At 41.1% G+C, this 21,349-nt stretch overlaps 1 protein-coding gene across 16 annotated transcripts in view; it reads left to right on the forward strand.

The window, feature by feature from the left end:
• The window catches only part of myo18ab (myosin XVIIIAb), a 272,295-nt gene that overhangs the window by 187,387 nt on the left and 63,559 nt on the right, over positions 1-21,349 (forward strand). For all 16 annotated transcript variants that reach the window (XM_041198064.1, XM_041198065.1, XM_041198052.1 and 13 more), the window contains 8 exons: positions 1,382-1,510; positions 3,213-3,356; positions 5,240-5,329; positions 7,224-7,343; positions 8,348-8,459; positions 9,874-10,001; positions 13,271-13,425; positions 19,601-19,724. In XM_041198064.1, coding sequence (XP_041053998.1) covers positions 1,382-1,510; positions 3,213-3,356; positions 5,240-5,329; positions 7,224-7,343; positions 8,348-8,459; positions 9,874-10,001; positions 13,271-13,425; positions 19,601-19,724 — 1,002 coding nt within the window. The remainder of the gene's footprint in view (positions 1-1,381; positions 1,511-3,212; positions 3,357-5,239; positions 5,330-7,223; positions 7,344-8,347; positions 8,460-9,873; positions 10,002-13,270; positions 13,426-19,600; positions 19,725-21,349) is intronic.

Consider the following 21,349-nt stretch of genomic DNA (forward strand, 5'->3'; position numbering starts at 1 on the left):
GGACATGTTAATAAATTTCATAAAAACTTTATTACACTTTTTTAAACCTGACATGAAACCTCATCTCTCCGGTGGATGAGGGTTCATGTTTTTTTCTGTTGCCCGCCAGGGCTCCTGGCCTACCCGCAAACTTAAGGTTGGACGGGCAGGTCCTTTAATTGTTTTAATGATCCTGTCAATAGCCTCAATTGGCCATTGACAGGTCGGCGGGTGCACAGCTGATTTTGCTGCGTCCCCACCTTCCTGAAAATTTAAATGGGACGCGGTTCCCCCCGACGTCATCCCACATCATTTTGTACGTTGGCGAGTAGGCCCCGCCCCCCTGCTCACCGACGGCAAAATTCAGCCCTATGGGTATGTCTTAACTGGATTAAAGCCAACTAGTCTGGGTGGTTTGATGCACTAGTTTGAGATGTAAACAGCGAGATAGCATGTATTTGCATTTTTTTGAATAAAGCATTCAATAAGTGGGGTGAAAACTTGACGCCTATCAAGCCATATGTTTATATTACTAATAAAATTGGTACTATGAAAGGGGTTTCATTGTTAAAAGGTGAAGTTCAAAAAGGTTGTTGATAGAATGAGAATTAACATTCAATGGGGCTGGTAGGTATAACTTCAATAGTTTCCGGTGTGCAGGCAGAGACAACATAAGATCAAGAGGCAGCTATAAGCCTCCAACTGGCTCCACAGTGGAAAGAACCTTATTTTGAATCCGTAAGTTGAAAATGTGAAAATGCTTTGCCTGGTGTTTTGGTTAAGTCTATGGGTTGTTGTTGCTTTAATGGAGATTAGTTTGGGGATTTGTTAAAAGTTATGATCATAGTAATTTGTAGCCATGTGTACATATATTTTAACCTGTGTAAATTAATAAAATGATTCATTTAGTTTAATGTTAAAACCTCGAACTAGTGGTCTGATTCCTGAGTTTAGAGTCGCAGCTCAAACATAACAGTTAAATTTATTGATTAGGACAGTTGCTTAAAGTTTCCCTCTGGGATTTTTAAATAACTCCGCTTTACCAACTACATCGGTCATAACACAAACTACTTTTTAATATTACATATGTGAATCTTTGAATCAAGCAATTTTATATTTTAGCTTGAATTATGTAGTATATAAATGAAATCACTTGTAATTTGAAAGTCTAGGATATCAAATCTTGTTTGAATATCAGGACTGCAGGAAACCAGGAATTAGAATTGCAAACTTTTGCTATTGGCTAAAAAGATATAAGGGGTACACCTGAATTGAATCGAATTGAAATTCAACATGGTGAGCATTACAATTCTGACCCTATCAGTTAGTAAAAGAATACAAGTCTTGTGACTGTGTGTTGGATATAATGTTATCTAATTGTTTTTTATTTTGTTGGCCACAGGTGTTTTTCCGAGCAGGGACTCTGGTTAAATTAGAAGAACAAAGGGATGAACAGACCAGAAGGAATATCACACTTTTCCAGGCAGCTTGCAGAGGATACCTTGCAAGACAGTATTTCAAGAAGAGAAAGGTATAATGTCTTCAAAAGTTTCATAAACCAAATTCAGAGCCCATTCTAAACAGTTATACTTGTATTCATTTTCCATTGTATAACAAGGCTATTGGCCCATTAAGTCTGCACAGGCTATTACGAAGAGCAATCCAGTTAGCCTCACATCCCTGATCTTTCCCCATATCTCTGCAACATTTTCTCCTTCAAGTACTCATCCAATTTTCTTTAGAAGGCTACTATTGAATCTGTGTCCATCATCCTACCAGGCAGTGTATTCCAAATCTGAATCATGATGTTAAATAAAAGCTTTTTCCACTTAATTTTAAACTGCTCAATCAAATCTCCTTTTAGACTTCTCTGGTCTTAAGTAGAACAACCTCAATTCTCTTGTCTATCCAAGTAACTGTATTCCCTTATCCCTGGAGTCATTATAGTAAATCTCTTCTGTACCCTGGCCAAAGCTTCATATCCTTCCTAAAGTGTGGTGCCAAGAATTGGATGCAATGCTCCAGTTGGGACTGACCAAGTATTTTATAGAGCTTTAGCATAACTTTCTGGCTTTTGTACTCTCTGCCTCTGTTGATAAGGCCCAGGGCTACATTTGCTTTATTAACTGCTTTGTTAACCTGATCTTCCCACCTTCAAAGATTTGCAAACAGCACCCTCCCATCTCCCCACCCCACTACCCAATGTCACTGTTCTTGCACCCCTTAAAAATTATATCACACCTTAGGAAGGATGTGAAAGTCCTTGAGAGGGTGCAGAGGAGATTTACCACAATTATTCCAGGGAATTGGGAATTTAGCCTCCACATTAGATTGGAGAAGCTGGGGCTGTCCTTTTTGGAGTAAAGGAGATTGAGGGGAGATCTGATTCAGGTGTGTAAGATTATGCCAGGCCTAAATAAGGTGGACAAGAAAAACTGTTCTCACCAGCTGATGGTGCAGTGACTTAGGGGGAACACAGATTTAAGGTTTCGGATAAAAGATAGATGGGGGGGAATATGAGGGAAAACTTCATTATGCAGTGAGTGATAATAATGGGGAATTCACTGCCTGCATGGGTGGCGGTAGCAGAAATAATGAATGCTTTCCAAAGAAAATCGATAAGCACTTGAAGGAAATAAACTTTTTCAGGGCTGTGGGGACAGAGTGGGGGCAGAAATGGGACAGGCTGGTCTAAAGAGCCGGCATAGACTCGACTGGTGATCTCCTTGTTCTGTACTGACTCTGATTTTATTATTTATCTTCTATTGAATCTCCTCATTCTTCCTACCTCACTTTTTTGTATTGAATTTGACCTGCCACATGCATGCATTCCTCTAGCTTATGTCCGTGATCTGTCTTATTCAGTTCCTTGTTATTTACTATACTTCCAAGTTTTGTGTCAGACATTGAGACATTGAAATTGTGCCTTGTACCATCAAGTCCAAGCCATTAGCTTTAGCCCTTATCCAAAATTGGAAGTTAAGTTCTAATGTTTATCAGTGGCAGCCAAACTTCACTCTTGATTAACACCTTGGTACAGCTTAAATGTGGAATTCCCAGCTTGCTAAACCCCGTTTTGCATGGAATGGTACACTATAATTAGTCCAATTTGTATTGTAATTGCAGAAAGGTTTCTACTTTCCTTTTATAGAGGATGATCTTGGTTGTGTTTTACTTCAACAGATATGATTGGAACAATTTGACTAAAGCTAATTTAATGCATTCTCTTTCAGATTCAAGAACTAGCTATTCGCTGCATCCAGAAAAACATTCAAAAGAACAAAGGAGTCAAGAACTGGCCGTGGTGGAAACTGTTCACCACAGTTCGCCCACTAATTGAGGTTCAGTTGACAGAAGAGCAATTACGGGGCAAAGATGTAAGTGTTTTAGACTGTTTGTTAATTTGACATAACATTTTAGTTTGGTAAGTTGTAGATATATGTTACTGAATTTTTAAAAATATTTTAAGTCTACACTTTCATTCTTATTACAAGGATTTGTTGTTTTGAGTTTGACTGTTTAATATTGCCAGTGAGTGGCAGGCATTTTGATCATCGGGGGTTAAATTTGTAATCTTTGTGTTCTGTGTAGCTCAGCTTCTGACAGGGTAGATTCAGAGGCACTGGGAAACTGCGAAAGTTATGGCTTTAATGGAATTTTGTGAAGTGTTAAGATCTCTTCTTTTACTGACATTATTTCCTCTATGCCATACATTCAAAATGTATGGAAAATATATACTTTTTTAACATATTTGTTAAAATTGACGTGTACCCTATGAAAGCAGGTGCCAATTTTTCAACTAATATTTGAAATTTGATTAAAAGTTTCAGTTATTGGGAAGTATAATATTAAGGCTGTCATTCACGAGATCTAATCCTGTTGTCTGAACATTTTTAAATATAAATGTTATAATTTTTTGATTGCATATACAGATTGTCACATACTTCAGTTTTCACCATTTTTGGTATGTATACAGGCATCTCGCCACCAAATCCTTCCACTGCTTGTGTTGGAGACATGCCACCTTTGGCAAAGTATTAATGGCTTTAAAGAACAAACCATTATTGGCCCCCAATTTATGCTAACCTTGAAGAAAGTTTCGCAGAGATCTAGCGATCTTCGTGACAAGAACTTTATCTCTGATAACGTGCAATTGTTGGTAGCATTGCTAAATTGGGATTCCTAGCATTCAGCTATTTTAAGCTTATGCCTACAATAGGAATTATGCCATCCCACTGTCTAAGCAGTCAATCACTGAAGAATTTTCACAAACTGCAAACCAGAAATAAAAAAAACAATAATAATCAATCCAGTTTTTTAAAACTTTCCAAATCCAGTTTTTCAAAATAAAGCTTGGGGAATATACATGGGGTCAAGGTAGAAACTGAAATAGCATGAAAAATATCTTTTGAAAAAATGTAATTATTAAATTCAGTTTAAAATGTTTAATAATTGCGCCTAATGGAAAAATTCAACAGTGCTACTTTTTAAAAGCCAGATCTGTTCAGCAGACGTTATTACTCAGATTGCCATTAAAAATCCAGTTATACCACGTTGAACAAGACTTAGTTTTTTATGGGGTTTCTAACCATGATATTGGTGTGGAAAAGAGGGAATTCTCACCAAATCAATTGATTTTTCTGATTGCCGGCTCTAAGGGTAGAGGGGTAGGGTGTGGGGAAAGGGGTGATGGCCACAGCGGAGCCCATGGCGGAGCATTGAATGACAGACCACATTTAGGACTTTCATATTAATCTGTGCTTGTGCTAAATCCTGAAGTTACAGTCAGACTCAGGGGTAATGATGCCGAGTGCTGCCAGTTCACTGTGGAAAAACCTGACAAATCATGGGCCAGTGAAAACAAGCTTATTTATGCCTATGTGGATTTCAGTGTTATAACTATATTTTTGTGTAGAAGTGAAGGCTTCAAGATGTCTTTTAAAAAATGAACTGACAAATTGACTTGGACATTGTCAATAATTTCGCGTTTTGCATTAAACTTTCATGTATCAAGATGTATCTGTAACATAAATTGTGTAAGAGATGGTGTCCATTGAATTTTGAGAAGATGAGAATGTAAAACATTCTAAATTTACCGCAATTTCAAATCTGTTTAACTTCCCTAGCACAATGAACAATAGTTGTCTAAATTTTCCATTAAAATAACTTCATCTGTTGAAAGTTGAGGTTCAAATTGCATTTCATTTTGTCACTTATTAAATAAGAGCTAACTCTGAAACATGGTGTCTCACTGTATTAGGAGGAGATTCAGCAGCTACGCAGCAAAATAGAACGGGTTGAAAAGGAGCGCAATGAGCTGCGGCTAACCAGTGATCGCTTAGAAAGCAGGGTAAGATGATACTTGTGAACCTTTTGTACATCTGGTATTGCAGTCTGTGCAACAATCATTATTTTGGGATTGTGAACACAGTTAATTTGATGCAGTGCAGCAAATGATATATGGAATTAAAGTGCTCAACCTCCCCAAATATTATGGCTGTATTTCAAAATGGAGAGCCATTATTACACTTCAAAATTAATGAAATAAATCAGTGTAGTAAATAATTAAAAGTGATAATTGACCTAATGTTAATGGAAATCCTGTTCCGTTAAGACCAGCAACTGCAAGTGGCTTTATAAGGCTGCATTTTATTTTAATTTGATAATATTCCAACAAGTGCAGTTAAAAGCTAAAATACAGATAACTTGAGTTGACCCATATGATGTAAATCAATGTTACAAGACGTAAATGAAGGGGTAAAAAGTAATTTTGTGCAACCCGTAATTTAGTCAATGATTTTAATATGCTAACAACCTTTCAAATGTAATGTTTAGTTTGCTCTGGGGCAAAAACCTGCATCAAGTGTGAGCAGATAGGGAAGTCAACTTCAAGAGTATCGTGGGTTTACATTAATGACATTCAGTTGGTTTAGAATCCAGCTGATTCCACTGTTGAGTACAGATTATTTAATTCCTTGCTTACCTAGTGCTGTAGGAGGATGGCAAATAAAAGAATTTTATTTTGCAAGTGTAAATACAGCCGCCTTATTAATATGTCAAATAATCTGTAAGAAATATGGTGCAGAATATAATTTTAAAAATTGAGAATGCAGTACGCAACATAAAATGCAGCATTTCTGGACCCAATATAGGAAGACTTGAGAACAGCTATTTCGTAGAATTTTGTAAAAATGCTGTTGTAGGCCTCAGAGGAAAGAAGTTTGGTCCATGTACAGTGTGCACATTGAGCTAACTAACTAGATACATACACCATACTTAATATTGGCATATATGACACACACTTGTCTAACAGACATTGTGGAGTTTTCTATTTCCATGTCTGATCTCTTGTCTGTATAGGTGGGCAGAATTTAATGTTCCACTCCCCTCACCTGCATCCAGGCGCAAACCGGGCAGGAAGGCAAATGTGGTTTTCTGACTCCCCATGATTAAGACGGGCAAGGGAGGTCAAGGTGGGCCTTCCTATCCCTAGGTTAATGGAAGCTCTTAAGTGACCAATCTACCAGCAGTGAGGGGGGCCCAATCCACATGTGCCGGCCAATAGGTATAGCCTGGTAGGCTGCTTTTGGCCTCAGGATAGTGAGGGGGGTGGTGTGGGGGTGCGGTTCTCATGATCGGGCAACCTGCGCCCACAGAGGGTACTGCTGATGGCAAGGACTGGCCCCTAAAAGCCTGCACTCCACACAGCCACTCCCCCTCTCCCCTTGCTGAGTTGTGCCTGACTCTAGCCCTGTCAAGCCTGTCCCACTCACCTTCCCTCTGGATCGCCAACAATGCCTCTGGGGCCTGCTGCAGTCTCTGGAGACCCAGCAGCTCTTTAGCCCCAGTGATGGCCAACGCAAAGACCTGGGAGCCCCAATGGTAGGTGGCGCTTTGCTGGATTTGCCATTTAAATTTGTCAGGGCTTCTGGAAATGGCCGTGGCAGGGTTTCCACTGGTTTTCTGGCTGGTGAACGGGACCACTGCCGCACCCATCAAGTTCAGGCCCGAGAGTCATAGTAAAAATCAGGTTGGCATCCATTCCTGACCTGCACATTGAAGCACTATTAATTTGCTGCACATCAGTTCTGATCTAAAATCATTTTTGAAATATGGTCATTTTGAACAATGGATTACAGATACTGTACCTGCAGATTAATATCTATATTTTTTACAATAATATATACTTATAAAATAAAATGTAGGATGGACAGAAGTATTAATTAGTCTGATTTCAATAACAGCTGGGAGACCTAACGTCAGAATTAACAGACGAGAGAAACACTGGTGAATCAGCATCTCAACTTCTAGAGACAGAAACTGCAGACAGGCTTCGATTAGAGAAAGAAATGAAAGAGTTGCAGGTAGGTTAAATTTCTGTGATATTGAAACTCTGGCAGACATTACAATATATTTTTGATTTATACCATGTTACGCAATTGAAAGATGTGACAGAATGATTATCTGTGATTTTCGTTGAAGTTTTTATTGTGGAACTAGTTTTTAACTTGGGAGGAATTTCCAGAATTTGGGCCCTAAGCTGCTGAAGGCAAAGCTGCCAACAGTGGAGGGATTAAAACCTGAGATGTGCAAGAGGGCAGAATTAGAGGAGCACAGAGATCTTGGAGGACTGAGGGAGGTTACAAAGATGGAATGGGAAATGGAAGCTCGGCTAAATGAAGCAGCAGAGCCAAACGGAAACTTGGATGTTGATGACTCTGGTTCATTGCTCAGTTTCATTACATAGGGTACATAGCACAAAAACAGGACATTTGGTCCAAACATTTCAAACTGGCATTTCTGCTCCTCTCAAACTTCCTCATCTTTTCTTCCTCTATTCCCTTCTCCCTCATATGGGGTCATGGAAATATTTGAAAACAAGGATACTAACTTTTAAAATAGAGACTGGTTCCCACAATATGTTGTTCAGTGACCACAAGGGTGATGGGTGAGTGGGTAGCAAGTTAGAGTATGAGTAGCAGATTTTTTGGACGAGCTCATGTTTTTGGAGAGTGGAAGATGAGAGACCAGCCAGAAAAGCATTGGAATAGCCGGGTCTAGAGTGAATAGTATCTTGGATAAGGGTTTCAGCAGCAGATGAGCTCAGGCAGGGTGGAGATGGGTGAAGTTATGGAGATTAAAGTAGGCAAGCTTGGTGGTGGAGCACACATGTGATTGGAAGCTCATCTTTGGGTTAAATAGAATGCCTATTAGGATAAGAACAGTTTCATTGTTACCAGGACATGTTTTTATAGTATAAAATACTAGTATGTACATCTGCAAGTTTGTGAAGCAATGCCAGTTATTTAAAGATTTTACATAAATTTTGAGAACAATTGATCATTATTGTAAGCATCTTGTATTTCAGGCCAAATATGATGGAATGAAGAAACAAATGGAGTCAATGGAAATGGAAGTGATGGAAGCTCGCCTTATCAAAGCAGCAGAGCTAAATGGAGACTTGGATGACGATGATTCTGGTTAGTTGCTCAGCAGTTTCCATACATAGAATATACGGCACAAAAACAGGTCATTTGCCCCAACCATTCCATGCAGGCTTTTATGCCCCACTCAAGCCTCTTCTTATTTTCTTCACCTAACTATCTACATAATTCACTATTCCCTTCTCTCTCATATGTTTATCTAGCATTATCTTAACTGCATCAATATATTTGTCTTAAATGTTCCTATGGCAGCGAGCTCCACATTCTCATCAGACTCTGGATAAAGAAGTTTCTTCTGAATTCCCTATTTGATTTCTTGGTGAATAGTTTGTATTGGTGGTCTATAGTTTTGCTCTTCTTCATAAGTAGAAACACTTATGTCTACTTTGTAACTTTCATAATTTTAAAGACTTTTAGTAGGTCATCTCTTCAAGAGAAAAGTGACCCACTTATTCATCATTTCTTGATAGGTATAACTTTGCAATGTTGGTATTTGTAAACATTTATTTTGCACCTTCTCCAGTGCTTCCATATGCTTTTCATTATATGGTGGCCAGAGCTGTACACAGACTTCAAGTGTGGTCCAAGGTTTGATATAAGTTTAATATAATAACTTCTTTACTTTTCAATTCTATCCCTCCAGAAATAAAGCCTAGTGCTTGGTATACTTTGGTGCTTGTTATGGGCTTATTAACCTGTGCCACAACTTTCAGTGATTTTATATTTGTACTCTAAGATGTCTTTACTCCTCTACCCCATTTATATTATTATTTCCCAAGTAATGTATGACCTCCTTAGTTTTTTACCAAAATGTAACATGTCACACTTGGCAAACGAATTTCAGTATAGCTGATTACATGCCCATATTGCCAACTTATTAATGTTTCTTGCAATTTGTTGTAGTCTTCCTCAGCATTGACTATCTTCCCCAATTTGGTGTTATTCATGGCGATTGTTTGAATTCTTTTAGACACATATATTTAAACAAAGAGCACATGGGACTCTCCCCTGAATTTCTCCTCATTCCAGTACCACAAATTGAATAGCTTTCCACCTCAGTGCTGTCCTTTGTAGTCAGGAAGCAAGATTCACTCAACTGTGGACTTCTCAACCATTTCCACCACTGACGCTCTTTTGGGTGCTCAAGAAACAGATTTGATGCAGCTTCAGATCTTTTTGTCACACAATAATAGTCTCTACTTTCATCAATTCTTGAGTTTTAGACATGCCTGAATATTCATCAAAGCTGAGATTCAAACCTAGGTCCTCCAATTCAGGACGGTGGTTTTTTGCTGCCTTGAGCTGGTCTTTTCATTTAAAAGCATTTCTTCTTTTGTATAATGCTTATGCTTTGCATTATTTATTCTGTTTCCCTTGATATTTAGATATATGTGAATGTAAATGACAAAAGTTCAGCTTATAGCAGATTACTTGTATTTACCTTCTATAGGTGGAGAATGGAGACTGAAGTACGAGCGTGCAATAAGAGAGATAGATTTCACCAAAAAGCGAATGCATCAAGAATTTGATGACAAACTAGAGGTTGAATTACAGAACAAAAGGCAACTGGAACGAAAAGTGAGGGGAAGAAATGCTTTTAAAACCATAATAATTTTTGTATTTATTTATATTTGGATATTAAAACTGAGGTGGCACCATGCCTTTAGAGCACTGCTCAGTACCACGGAAAGGAGGAACAAAAGCTTAAAGCTACCATTTTTCTCTCATGCTACTGCTGGCAACCTCTTAAAATTTGTCTTAATAGGATACTGCATTTAAAATTCCAAATTTTAGTTTGTATGCCCAGTATTTAAAGCCAGTACAGCTTATTTGTATACTTCTGGGAAATGATTTTCATTTGTATAGAACAATACATAGAGGAGAATTTTCTCCCCCTTGGGGGGGTTAAGCAGGCGCGCAGTCAATCGTTGCCCGTGATTGGCTGTGTGCCGCCATTTTACATGGGCCGGCCAATTAAAGCCTGCCCAGCATGACGCACACCCGCGAGCGCTGAGCACTCCCTGTGGGTGGGGGCGTGGTTGCCTGAGTCGGGGCCTGCGCTCTTTCGTGCATGTTTGCAAAAGAGCGCAGAAATCTCTAAGGCAGAGAGCTGTCTCAGGAGGATTAGTTTAAGTGCAATAAAATTTAATAAAGGGAAAAAAAAATTAAGACATATCCTTTCATGTGAAATATAACATGAGCTGGGACATATCTATTAATTTTATTTAAAAAATTTTACAAGACTTTAAAAACCTTCATGATAACCCCATCCTGCCCATAGATGAGGTTCCATGTAAAATGCGAAGGCTGCCTGGGCTCCTTCGCCTGCCCGCCAACATTAAGGTTGGATGGGCAGCTCAGTTTATTGATTTAATTGATAGTCAACTGGCCTTAATAGGTCTTTGACAGTTTGGCGGGCGTGCACCCGAGTCGGGTGTGCACCTGCCGAACTGAAAATCTGAATGATGTGCGGTGACATCGGGACGCATGCCCGACATCACCACGCCTCATTTTACACCTCAACGAGCGGCCCCTCCCCCGCTCGCAGAGCAGAAGATTTTGCCGATAGAGTCTATTTCTGTGTGTCTGTAAGGAATTTCTTTTCTTGTCAGCTGAAAACATTCACTCGTCTATTTGGAACAAATTATGGATTCTGGTAATATTTAAACGTTAGCAATGTACTGAGAAAGCTTCTGTTTGCAATTAGAGAAGTAGACTCTAAATAATTTATTACAGTGCACTATACTTTTATGAGTGTCGTTTTGCCAATTTTTTTTGGTTGAGCAGATTAACCCATATTTGCTGAATAGGTAGCAGTGCAGTACTGTAAGCATAACAATACCATGCAGTTAACAGCATAAATTAAGCAGTGGAACATCAATTGTCTAAATTCCTATTATCGACCTTCCTGATTCAGAACTTTGTGCAACATGATTTCACTTAAGATATCATCTCACTGCGCAGCTTTCATGCCCTATGTTTTATATAATTTTATGACAAGTAAACTTGTTAATCTTTTATCTGCATTATGACTACATGTACTGAATTTCAACCCTATATCCTATCCATTATCAAACCGCTTACTTCTGCCACAGAAACATAGCTTGCTTTCATCTCTAGCCTGCCTTCATTTCCACCAATGAAATTCTTAACCACGCTTTTGTCACATCCTGATACTTTGACCTGAATTTTCGCTCCTGAGTTGGACCGCAGAGGTGGGAAAATTCACGACTGTGGGTTGGCGGGAGTGATGGGTATCAGTGCGAGTTGGGTTAGGTCCAGCACCCCCGGAAACAGTGCGGAGGCAGCCACAGAAGTGGTCTGTCTGAAAGACCAACCTCGGTGCTCCAGCACTTTGTCACAGCTGTGTGAGGAAAAAAAAGAAAACATAACCCTCACCCTCACACCCCCTCATCTCCCACACACTGTCCCTGCCACCTCATGCACCCACCCTTTCCCCGCCGTGGCCTTTCACACCTTCCATGTTAACCAATGCCCTTCTACCCAACCCTCATGGCCCTTTATCACCCCATGCCAACTCATGCCAGCCCATTCCCCCCCCACCATCACACTTTGCCATTCTACCCCACTATGCCAACTCACCCAGCATCCACATCCCAGAATCCACCATGGACAGACCACAGGACCAATGCTGTGATGAAATAAAATAAAGTTCTAAGTGTCTATTGCAGACTTCATTCATTCACTCATTCATTTATTCACTCACTCACAAGCCGCTTGCTCACTGAATCCCTTATGAAAACAAGCATTTTATTTGAGTGCTTGATCCCTTATAAAAACAAGCATCTGTATTCATTGCCCCACATCAAAGACTTTATAGCCACTTGGAACTATGAACTGACAGGCACCGCACTGTGATAATGATAGGTTGTGAAATCAGTCATGCAGCACAAATCATATAATAATGGCTCTCCGGCCCATGTCAACTGACGAGAGTGAAATAGAAAACACTGATTTTTTTTTTAAACTGCTGATTATTTTTTTAAAACATTTAAAGACCAGCAGATTTAAATGCCTTGGCAATTTGACAGTTCCAATAAGATTTAAATGCCTCGACAGATTGACAGTTCCACTTTTTACACACATTCATGAATACTTTTAACAATTCCAAAGAGCACCTGACCTCTCTGAAAGGTGCCCCTGGACCTCTCCAAAAGGCTATCCTACTGCTCCAAATAACTCAGACAGCTTTAGATCTCATGAAAAGTGTAAAGCCCACAAGTCATTGTTTGGATATCCCACTAGTGAAAATTGGATCTGTTTGAATGCAGCTGTACCTTTACATGTGCAGCTGCCTTCATGAACCATGGATGCTCAAACTACAACAGCCTAACTCTCCTACGCCACCTTGTTGACTTAATAATCGAACAGCACGGATAAAATTTGTCTATTTTTATAAGCTTCCCGGAATGATATGCTGAGACACTGGATCGAACATGAGTTTACTTTGACCATTTGAAAGCCAACCGGAGTAAAGGGAGGAGGGTGGGAACAAGTTGACAGTGTTGTTAGGACATTTGTATTTTTTTAAAAACCTGGGTATTATTTGTTCCATGTGTTCAATGCTAACTATCTTGGCTTATCCAATCTCCATTTGACACTCGCATTAGAAAGTTGAAATATTAGTTTGCAGTTAAGGCTGTTGTACTTAGCACAATATGCAGATCATTTATCAAAATAAACTCTAAACTGGGAATATTATAACGAGTAAACTTGATGCCTTTTTAAAAACAATTTAAACATGGTCTCATAAGTCGATTTTTTTTAATAGACTAGATGTACAAGTGTTAATATCCAAGATCTCAGACTTGCTTTTATGCCTGAAGGTTGCAGATTTGCAAGCTGACAATGAAGAAATGCAACGGAGTGTTCAGCAATTGAAGAAAAAATCCCAGCGACTAACAGCAGAATTGCAAGACACCAAGCTGCACCTTGAAGGACAGCAAGGGCGTAACCATGAATTGGAAAAGAAGCAGAGAAAGTGAGTCAATTTATACAACACAAAATGAGAGAATATAATCTCCTTTAAAAATAAGTTGCAACTGTCTATTTGCCATAGGTTGGATAACAATCTTGTATACATTTCAGTTTATTCCTATCAATTTACAGATAGTTATGGCATATAAAAAAACTAGATGTTAGATTATGTACTTAGAATGAAAAAGGACCTTCATTTGCTTGCCACATTTGCATTTGCTTAACTCCTTCCCTCCTCCCCCCCAATATATTTTCCTCTTCCTGTATCTATTTCCTTGATAAGCACAAACACAGTGATCTGTAGCTAATTCAATAATCCTGTTCCAAATGTCCTCTCTCCTCCCTCAAAGGCACAATTCAGGAGGCCCAGGCCTGTCATTTCCAGAATAATTTGTTATCTTGCTTCCCTAAAAAGGAATTTAAGCATGGATGAAGGGGCCATGGCTGAGGTATTAAATGAAGACTTTGCATCCATGGAGGTAGTTGCTCCCCAGGCCATGGTGACAGATGAGGAAACTTTGTCACTAGAAGGGTTCAAAATTGATCAGGAGGAAGTGTTGAATAGACTGTTGGTACTTAAAGTTGACAAGGCACCAGTACTGGACGAGATGCATCCACACATATTGAAAGAAGTGAGAGTAGAAATTACAGGGGCACTAGCCATAAATTTTCAGTCTTCCCTAGACTCAGGGGAGATGCCAGAGGACTGGAGAATTGCAAACATTACACGCTTGTTCAAAAAAGGTTGTAAGGATAAGCCCAGCAATTACAGACCAGTCAGTTTAACTTTAGTGGTGGGCAAGATTCTAGAAACAGTTTTTCAGGATAGAATTAGTAGTCACATGCAAAAATATGGGTCAATAAGGAAGGGGTAGCATGGATTTCTAAAGGGGAAATCGTGTTTAACTAACTTGCTGGAGTTTTTTGAAGAGGTAACAGAAAAGATTGATGAGGATAATGCTGTTGATGTGGTGTACATGGACTTTCAAAAGACATTTGATACAGTGCCACACAACAGACTTGTGAGAAAAGCCATTGCTCATGGAATGAAAGGAACAGCAGCAACATGGATACAAAATTGGCTGAAAAATAGGAAGCAGAGGTTAATGTATATTTTTCGGGCTGAAGGAAGGTTCCTGTGGAGTTCCCCAGGGCCGTATTGGGACCCTTGCTTTTCCTGGTATATTAATGATCTAGATCTTGATGTGCAGGGGACAATTTCAAAGTTTGCGGATGTTATGAAGCTTGGGAGTATTGTAAACTGTAAGGAGAACAGTGTAAAACTTCAAAAGGATATTGACAAGTTGGTGGAGTGAGCAGATAGGTAGCAGATGAAATTCAACGCGGAGAAGTGTGAGGTGATGCATTTTGTTAGGAAGAACATGGACAGACAATATAAAATAAGGGGTGAGATTTTGAAGGGGATGCAGGCTCAGAAAGACCTGGGTGTATATGTGCATAGATCATCGAAGGTGGAGAGAGCAGTTAATAAAGCATATAGTATCCTAGGCTTTATTAATAGGGGTATAGAGTACAAGAGCAAGGAGGTTCTGCTGAATTTATATAAGACGCTCGTAGACCTCAGCTGGTGTATTGTGTATACTTCTAGGCGCCATGTTATAGGAAGGATGTGAACACATTGGAGGGAGTGCAGAAGAGGTTTATAAGAATGGTACCAGAGATGAGAAACTCCAGCTATGAAGATAGATTGGAGAGGTTGGGACTGTTCGCCTTGGAGTGGAGAAGGCTAAGAGGAGATTTGATGGAGACATTCAAAATCATGAGGGGGCTGGACAGAGTAGATAGGGAGAAGCTGTTCCCACTCGTAAAAGGATCAAGAACGAGAGGGCATAGATTTAAAGCGATTTGCAAAAGAAGCAAGTGTGACATGAGAAAAAACTTTTTCACACAATGAGTGGTTCAAGCCTGGAATGCACGGCCTAGAATTGTGATGGAGGCAGGTTCAATTGAGGCATTCAAGACAGTATTAGATGACTATTTGAATAGAAACAATGTGCAGGAGTACGGGGACAAGGCAGGGCAATGGCACTAGGTCATAATGTTCATTTGACGAGCCAGTGTAGACATGATGGGCTGGATGGCCGCCTTCTGTAACGTTAAAATTCTGTGATTCTATTATGATTATATTGCTTTTCCAAACTGCACCTATTGCCTTGAAAGCTGCAAGAAGTCAGTAATGATTACCAACTTCAGAATCCTCTGGGAAAAGTAAAATTTCCAGATATCCAATTTAATTCTGAATTTAAATGTTGAAAACTGTCAAGCAAAACTACAACTATGAGGAACCTGAGAAAAATAGATTGGCTTGATCTTATGTTTAAAAATGGCTTTTGATAGTGTTGAAAATGTTGATTGTCTTATCAAATCTCAACTGTTGATAAACCAGTATACATGGTATATACATGGGGCATTGCAACCACATCATACATTCATGAAACAATGAAGAAACCTTGATGAATTATGCATTTTTGTATCAATGCAGTGGCCTTTAGTTTGGAACAGCTGTAGGCAATGTAACACGCCTCACCATTCAGCAAGCTCATGGTGATCTGTATCTAAGCTCCATTCACCTACTTTGGCTCCATTTCCTTTTACATCCTTATCTACAATTTTAAATTATTAATTAAGTTATCATCTTTTTTAATAGAGTTTCACTTCCAGTAATCTCTTTTGAAGAAGTGTTTCCTAACTTCTCTCCTGAATGGTCTGGCCCTGATTTTAAGGTTATGTCCCCCTGTCCTAGATTCCCCCCCATTAGAGTGTGGAGAAGAAACTCTCATCTTATCAGTTCCTTTCAAAATCTTAACCCTAATCAAATTACCCCATTGCCTTCGAATGTTCCAGGGAATACAAGCCTAGTTAATTTTATCTTTTCTCATAATCTAACCCTTGTTGCTTTGCTAACATTCTCATGAATTTGCGCTGCACTCCTTTAAGTCTTTCCAAATATTCTTTCCAAGTTGCGGTGTCCAGAACCTGATGCTTTTTGCTTAAAACATTAAATGTTAAAATGACTTGAAACACTCTGAAAAGGACAAGGATGGGTTAGAAATCAGAGTTCTAAATTGGGGAAAGGCCAATTTTAATAAGATCAGATATGCTTTGGCCAGCGTGGATTGGGAGCAGCTACTTTTAGGTAAACCTGCATCAGAGCAGTGGGACTCATTGAAGAAGGAAATAGGAAGAGTACAGGGCCAACATATTCCAGTAAAGATAAAGGGTGGGATCAACAAGTTCAGGGAACCCTGGATGTTGAGGGATATACAGGATTGGATAAAGAGAAAAAGGGAGGCTTATGGCAGATACCGAGGACTCAAAACAGCGGAAGCCCTGGAGGAGAATAGAATGTGTAGGGGGGAACTTAAAAGGGAAATTAGGAGAGCAAAAAGGGGCATGAAATAACATTGGCAGGTAAAATAAAGGAAAATCCAAAGTTATTTTACAAGTACATTAAGACTAAGAGGATAACTAGGGCAAGAGTAGGGCCCATTAAGGGCCACAGTGGTAATTTGTGTGTGGAGCCGTAAGACGGAGTTAGGGTGCTAAATGAATGTTTTGTGTCGGTGTTCACAAGTGAAAGGGATGATGTGGGTATGGAGATCGGGCAGAAGGACTGTGATATTAATAAAGATTTTAGCATCGAAAGGGAGGAGGTTCTCAGTGGTCTGGCAGGCTTAAAAGTAGATAAATCTCCAGGCCTAGATGAAGTACATCCTAGGCTGTTGCGTGAGGCAAGGGAGGAGATAGGAGGGGCACTGGCAATAATTTTCAATACCTCTCTAGCCACATGAGAGCTGCCAGAGGACTGGAGGACAGACAGTGTGATACCGTTATTCAAGAAGGGAGGAAGGGATAAATCAGGGAACTACAAGCCAGTCAGTCTAACCTCAGTGGTGGGGACACTATTGGAAGTAATTCTGAGGGACAGAATTAATCCACATTATAGAGGCAGGGATTAATCAAGGACAGTCAGCATGGTTTTGTTAAGGGGAGGTAAAGTCTGACCAATTTGATTGAATTTTTCGAAGATGTGACCAGGTGTGTAGATGAGGGCAATGTATTTGACGTAGTCTTCTTAGACTTCAGCAAGGCTTTTGATAAGGTCCCGCATGGGAGACTGATAATGAAGGTAAGAGCCCATGGGATCCAAGGCAATTTGGCAAATTGGATCCAGAATTGGCTGAGTTGCAGGAAGCAGAGGGAGATGGTCGAGGGGTGTTTTCGTGACTGGATGCCGGTGTCCAGTGGCGTTCCACAGGAATCGGTGTTGGGTCCCTTTCTGTTTGTGGTATATATAAATGACTTAGACTTGAATGTAGAAGGATTGATCAGTAAGTTTGCGGGGGCGATAAACAGTAAGGAGGATGGCCTTAGATTACAGGAGGATACAGATGGGCTGGTCAGATGAGCTGATCAGTGGCAAATGGATTTTAATCCGGATAAGTTTGAGGTGATGCACTTGGGCAGGACAAACAAGGCATGGGAATACATGATGAATGGTAGGACCCTGGGAAGTACCGAGGATCAGAGGGACCTTGGTGTGCACGTCCACTGGTCCCTTAAGGTAGCGGGACAGGTAGATAAGGTGGTTAAGAAGGCATATGGGATACTTGCCTTTATTAGCCAAGACACTGAATATGAGAGCAGGGAGGTTATGCTGGTTAGGCCACAGCTAGAGTATTGCGTGCAGTTCTGGAATCCACATTATAGGAAGGATGTGATTGCACCAGATAGAGTGTAGAGGAGATTTACCAGGATGGACTGAAGAGTTTTAGTTATGAGGAGAAATTGGATAGACTGGGGTTATTTTCCCTGCAGCAGAGGAGATTAAGGAGGGACATGATTGAGACATATAAAATTATGAGGGGCGTAGATAGGGTAGACAAGAAGGAACTTTTCCCCTTGTTGGAGGGATCAATAACCAGGAGGCATAGATTTAAGGTAAGGGGCAGGAGATTTAGAGGGGATGTGAGGAAGAATTTTTTCACCCAGAGGGTGATGGGAATCTTTTTAAGCTTTTAAGCAGCAGTTCTGTGGCCACAGAGATGGTCATTGCTACTGGGTAGGTTCCCCTTTGGACCATGGAGTGGCTGTAAAGCAGATTCCCCTCCCTGGGAACCCACTGGGAGGACACTAGGGTTTAACCAACCATCTCCCCTTGGACCCTTCCAGCAGGTTTACAAATTGTCCCACAATTGGGCTCTTGAATGGCGTAATTGGCCATCTGGAGCACGGCCACACTGCTGAGGTTCCCACTGAAGGTAATATGCCATGACAACTGGAAGATATTAGGCACCCTTTCAGTGCTTTCCTCTGCCCTATTACCAGTCCTCCTGCCTCTCAGCTTATCACCATGGTGCTGATAAAATTCAGCCCGTATGAAAGGGTGCAGAGATTGGGAAAAGATGATGCTTCATGGTCACACTTACGGAAAATGTTGTTCATTACTTTGCTTCAAATCATTTTGATGGTGATGGAGCAACATAAACCATGATTATAGATTCAATTAGGTAGTTATGAGAGGTTGGGGGGCGGTGGGTGAGGAGAGGAGAAGGTTGGAACAGTAAAGACGATTGCCGATAGAGGGGTCCAGGGTATTTTTTTTTTGAGGGAGGTTGTGATGGCAATTTTGAAAGGGGAGGGACATTGCCTGAGGAGAGGGAGCAGTTTTCAAAAGGATTGTTACACGTTCAGGTTTGGAGGTGTGTAACTTGGAACAGGGTTGCAGAGGTGGGCACACATTTTTTTTGTGTGGTAATTTGAATGTGACCAATTTGACTTTCAGTCCATTATTTCACAATATACGTGATATGCATTTTCTTAAAAATAAAGCACAGCAATAATATTGCCATAAAGCCCTACAATATGTGAAATCCTGAGTCATTTGAGTTAACAGATTATATCTAATTTGAGCTATTGCCATTAGTGTTCAAAAAGGAGATTGAATCGTATATTTCTCCCCTTTCAGCTAGACCACGTGCATCAGCATGCTCTTCAAAATGAGTTGTTTGCTCATGAATCACCAAAATATATCAGGGAAAAAATAGGTTTTCATAACACATCAGTCATATGACCCAGATATAACATTCTGTCACTGATAGCAAGCCAGAATTTTGCCTTTTGTTGCAATAATATTTTCTTTAACGTTTGTGTCCTAGGTTTGACAGTGAGTTGTCACAGGCACAAGATGAGGCTCAGAGAGAGAAGATCCACAAAGAGAAACTGAGCAGAGAAAGAGATGGTTTTATAGCAGAGATATTCAGCCTAAAACAACAACTGGATGTATGTACTACCAATAATTATAATAAAAGATAACTTAATAACTTGTTAGATCTGAGCAATAGTTTCAAATACTATTGTATAAATTAGTAATGCGAGACAAATCGTATTTTTGTAAAATTATTCCGTCGTCTTGTTATTGCCTGTGTAGATTTAAGAGTTTTTAAAACAAATTCTGATAACTCAACAAAAGAAAAATTACATTAACTTGATAGCTCAGATTTTGCAGTCAGTGGTGAATCAAGGGTGCTTACTGCTGACCTCAAAGAAAACAAGCCTCTGTGAAATATTTGTAATCTATGTGGTGAGACCTTTTATCAATTGCATGTTGAGCGAGTTACTGAACAACAGAAAAGGTATTTTGCTCATTAACTAATTAACACATTCGAAAACCCCAAGCCACATTTATACTTTACGCCACATTGTTGGCAGATATGTAGGACAGAATTTTCCAGCCATGTTAATGTTGTGGCGGGTGTGAGCGGTTAATATGACGAGAAGGCCAAAAATCAGTTTCACGCTGTTGTGAAACCAGTTTGCAATCATCCACTCTACCCGTAAATGGCGGGCCATGTTTCCTGCCACCGGATGTTGGAAACATAATTTTAATATATTTGCATCTAATTATAAGCCCTACTCACTGGAATCAGCCCTTGATGCTGGATCATCCAGGTTCTTTAGTGTGGTTGAACGCTGACATGTTTCATAACAGCTTTTAAAAGGCATGCACCAGGCGTGCTGAACTTGGAGGGGAACTCAGAGGTGAGTGCACACTAGCATTGCGGAGCGCTCATGAGGGTGGCCCAGTCAAATTCAAGGAAGAGGCGCCGCACGGTCAGGCGAGGGCACAGGCAAGTTGCTTTTTCTCAGCTGGCTGATGGTGCAGTTCTTGGACTGTAGGTTGGTTGGTGGGTGGGGTTTTGAGTTGAGAGGGACAGGGCAGCTTGCTCAGATGGTAGTGCGCAATCACGTGGGGGGTAGTGTGAAAGGACCATGCATTAGGGAAACCTTGTATAAATTCAGCTTTCTCGTGCGGCTGAGACAGTTCTGCCGAAGACTCTCTCTCCCGCGCCCACTCTCCCGCCCCCACCCTCCCCTCGTGCATGACCCCGCCCCCGCGCATGACCCCTCTCCTGCCTGCCCCCCTCGCGCGCGATCCCTCCCCTGCCGGCCCCCCCATCCCCCTCCCCATCGCATGCCAACCCTCTCCTGCCCCTCGTGTGCACCACCGCTCTCCCACTCTTCCCCACCGGTCGCATGCGACCCCTCTCCCGCTGCCCCCCCCCCCCCCTCGCGGGGGACCCCTCTCCCGCCCCCCCCTCGCGCGCACGACCCCTCTCCCGCCCCCCCCTCGCGCGCGCGACCCCTCTCCCGCCCCCCCTCGCGCACGCGACCCCTCTCCCTCCCCCCTCACGCGCGCGACCCCTCTCCCTCCCCCCTCACGCGCGCGACCCCTCTCCCTCCCCCCTCACGCGCGCGACCCCTCTCCCGCCCCCCGCCTCGTGCGCTCGACCCCTCTCCCGCCCCCCCGTCACGCGCACGACCCCTCTCCCTCACCCCTCACGCGCGCAGCCAACCCCTCTCCCGCCCCCCCACCCCCTCGTGCATCTGACCCCTCTCCAGGCCAG

The sequence above is a fragment of the Carcharodon carcharias genome, chromosome 10, assembly GCF_017639515.1.
Source record: "Carcharodon carcharias isolate sCarCar2 chromosome 10, sCarCar2.pri, whole genome shotgun sequence".
In the NCBI taxonomy this organism is placed as follows: domain Eukaryota; kingdom Metazoa; phylum Chordata; class Chondrichthyes; order Lamniformes; family Lamnidae; genus Carcharodon; species Carcharodon carcharias.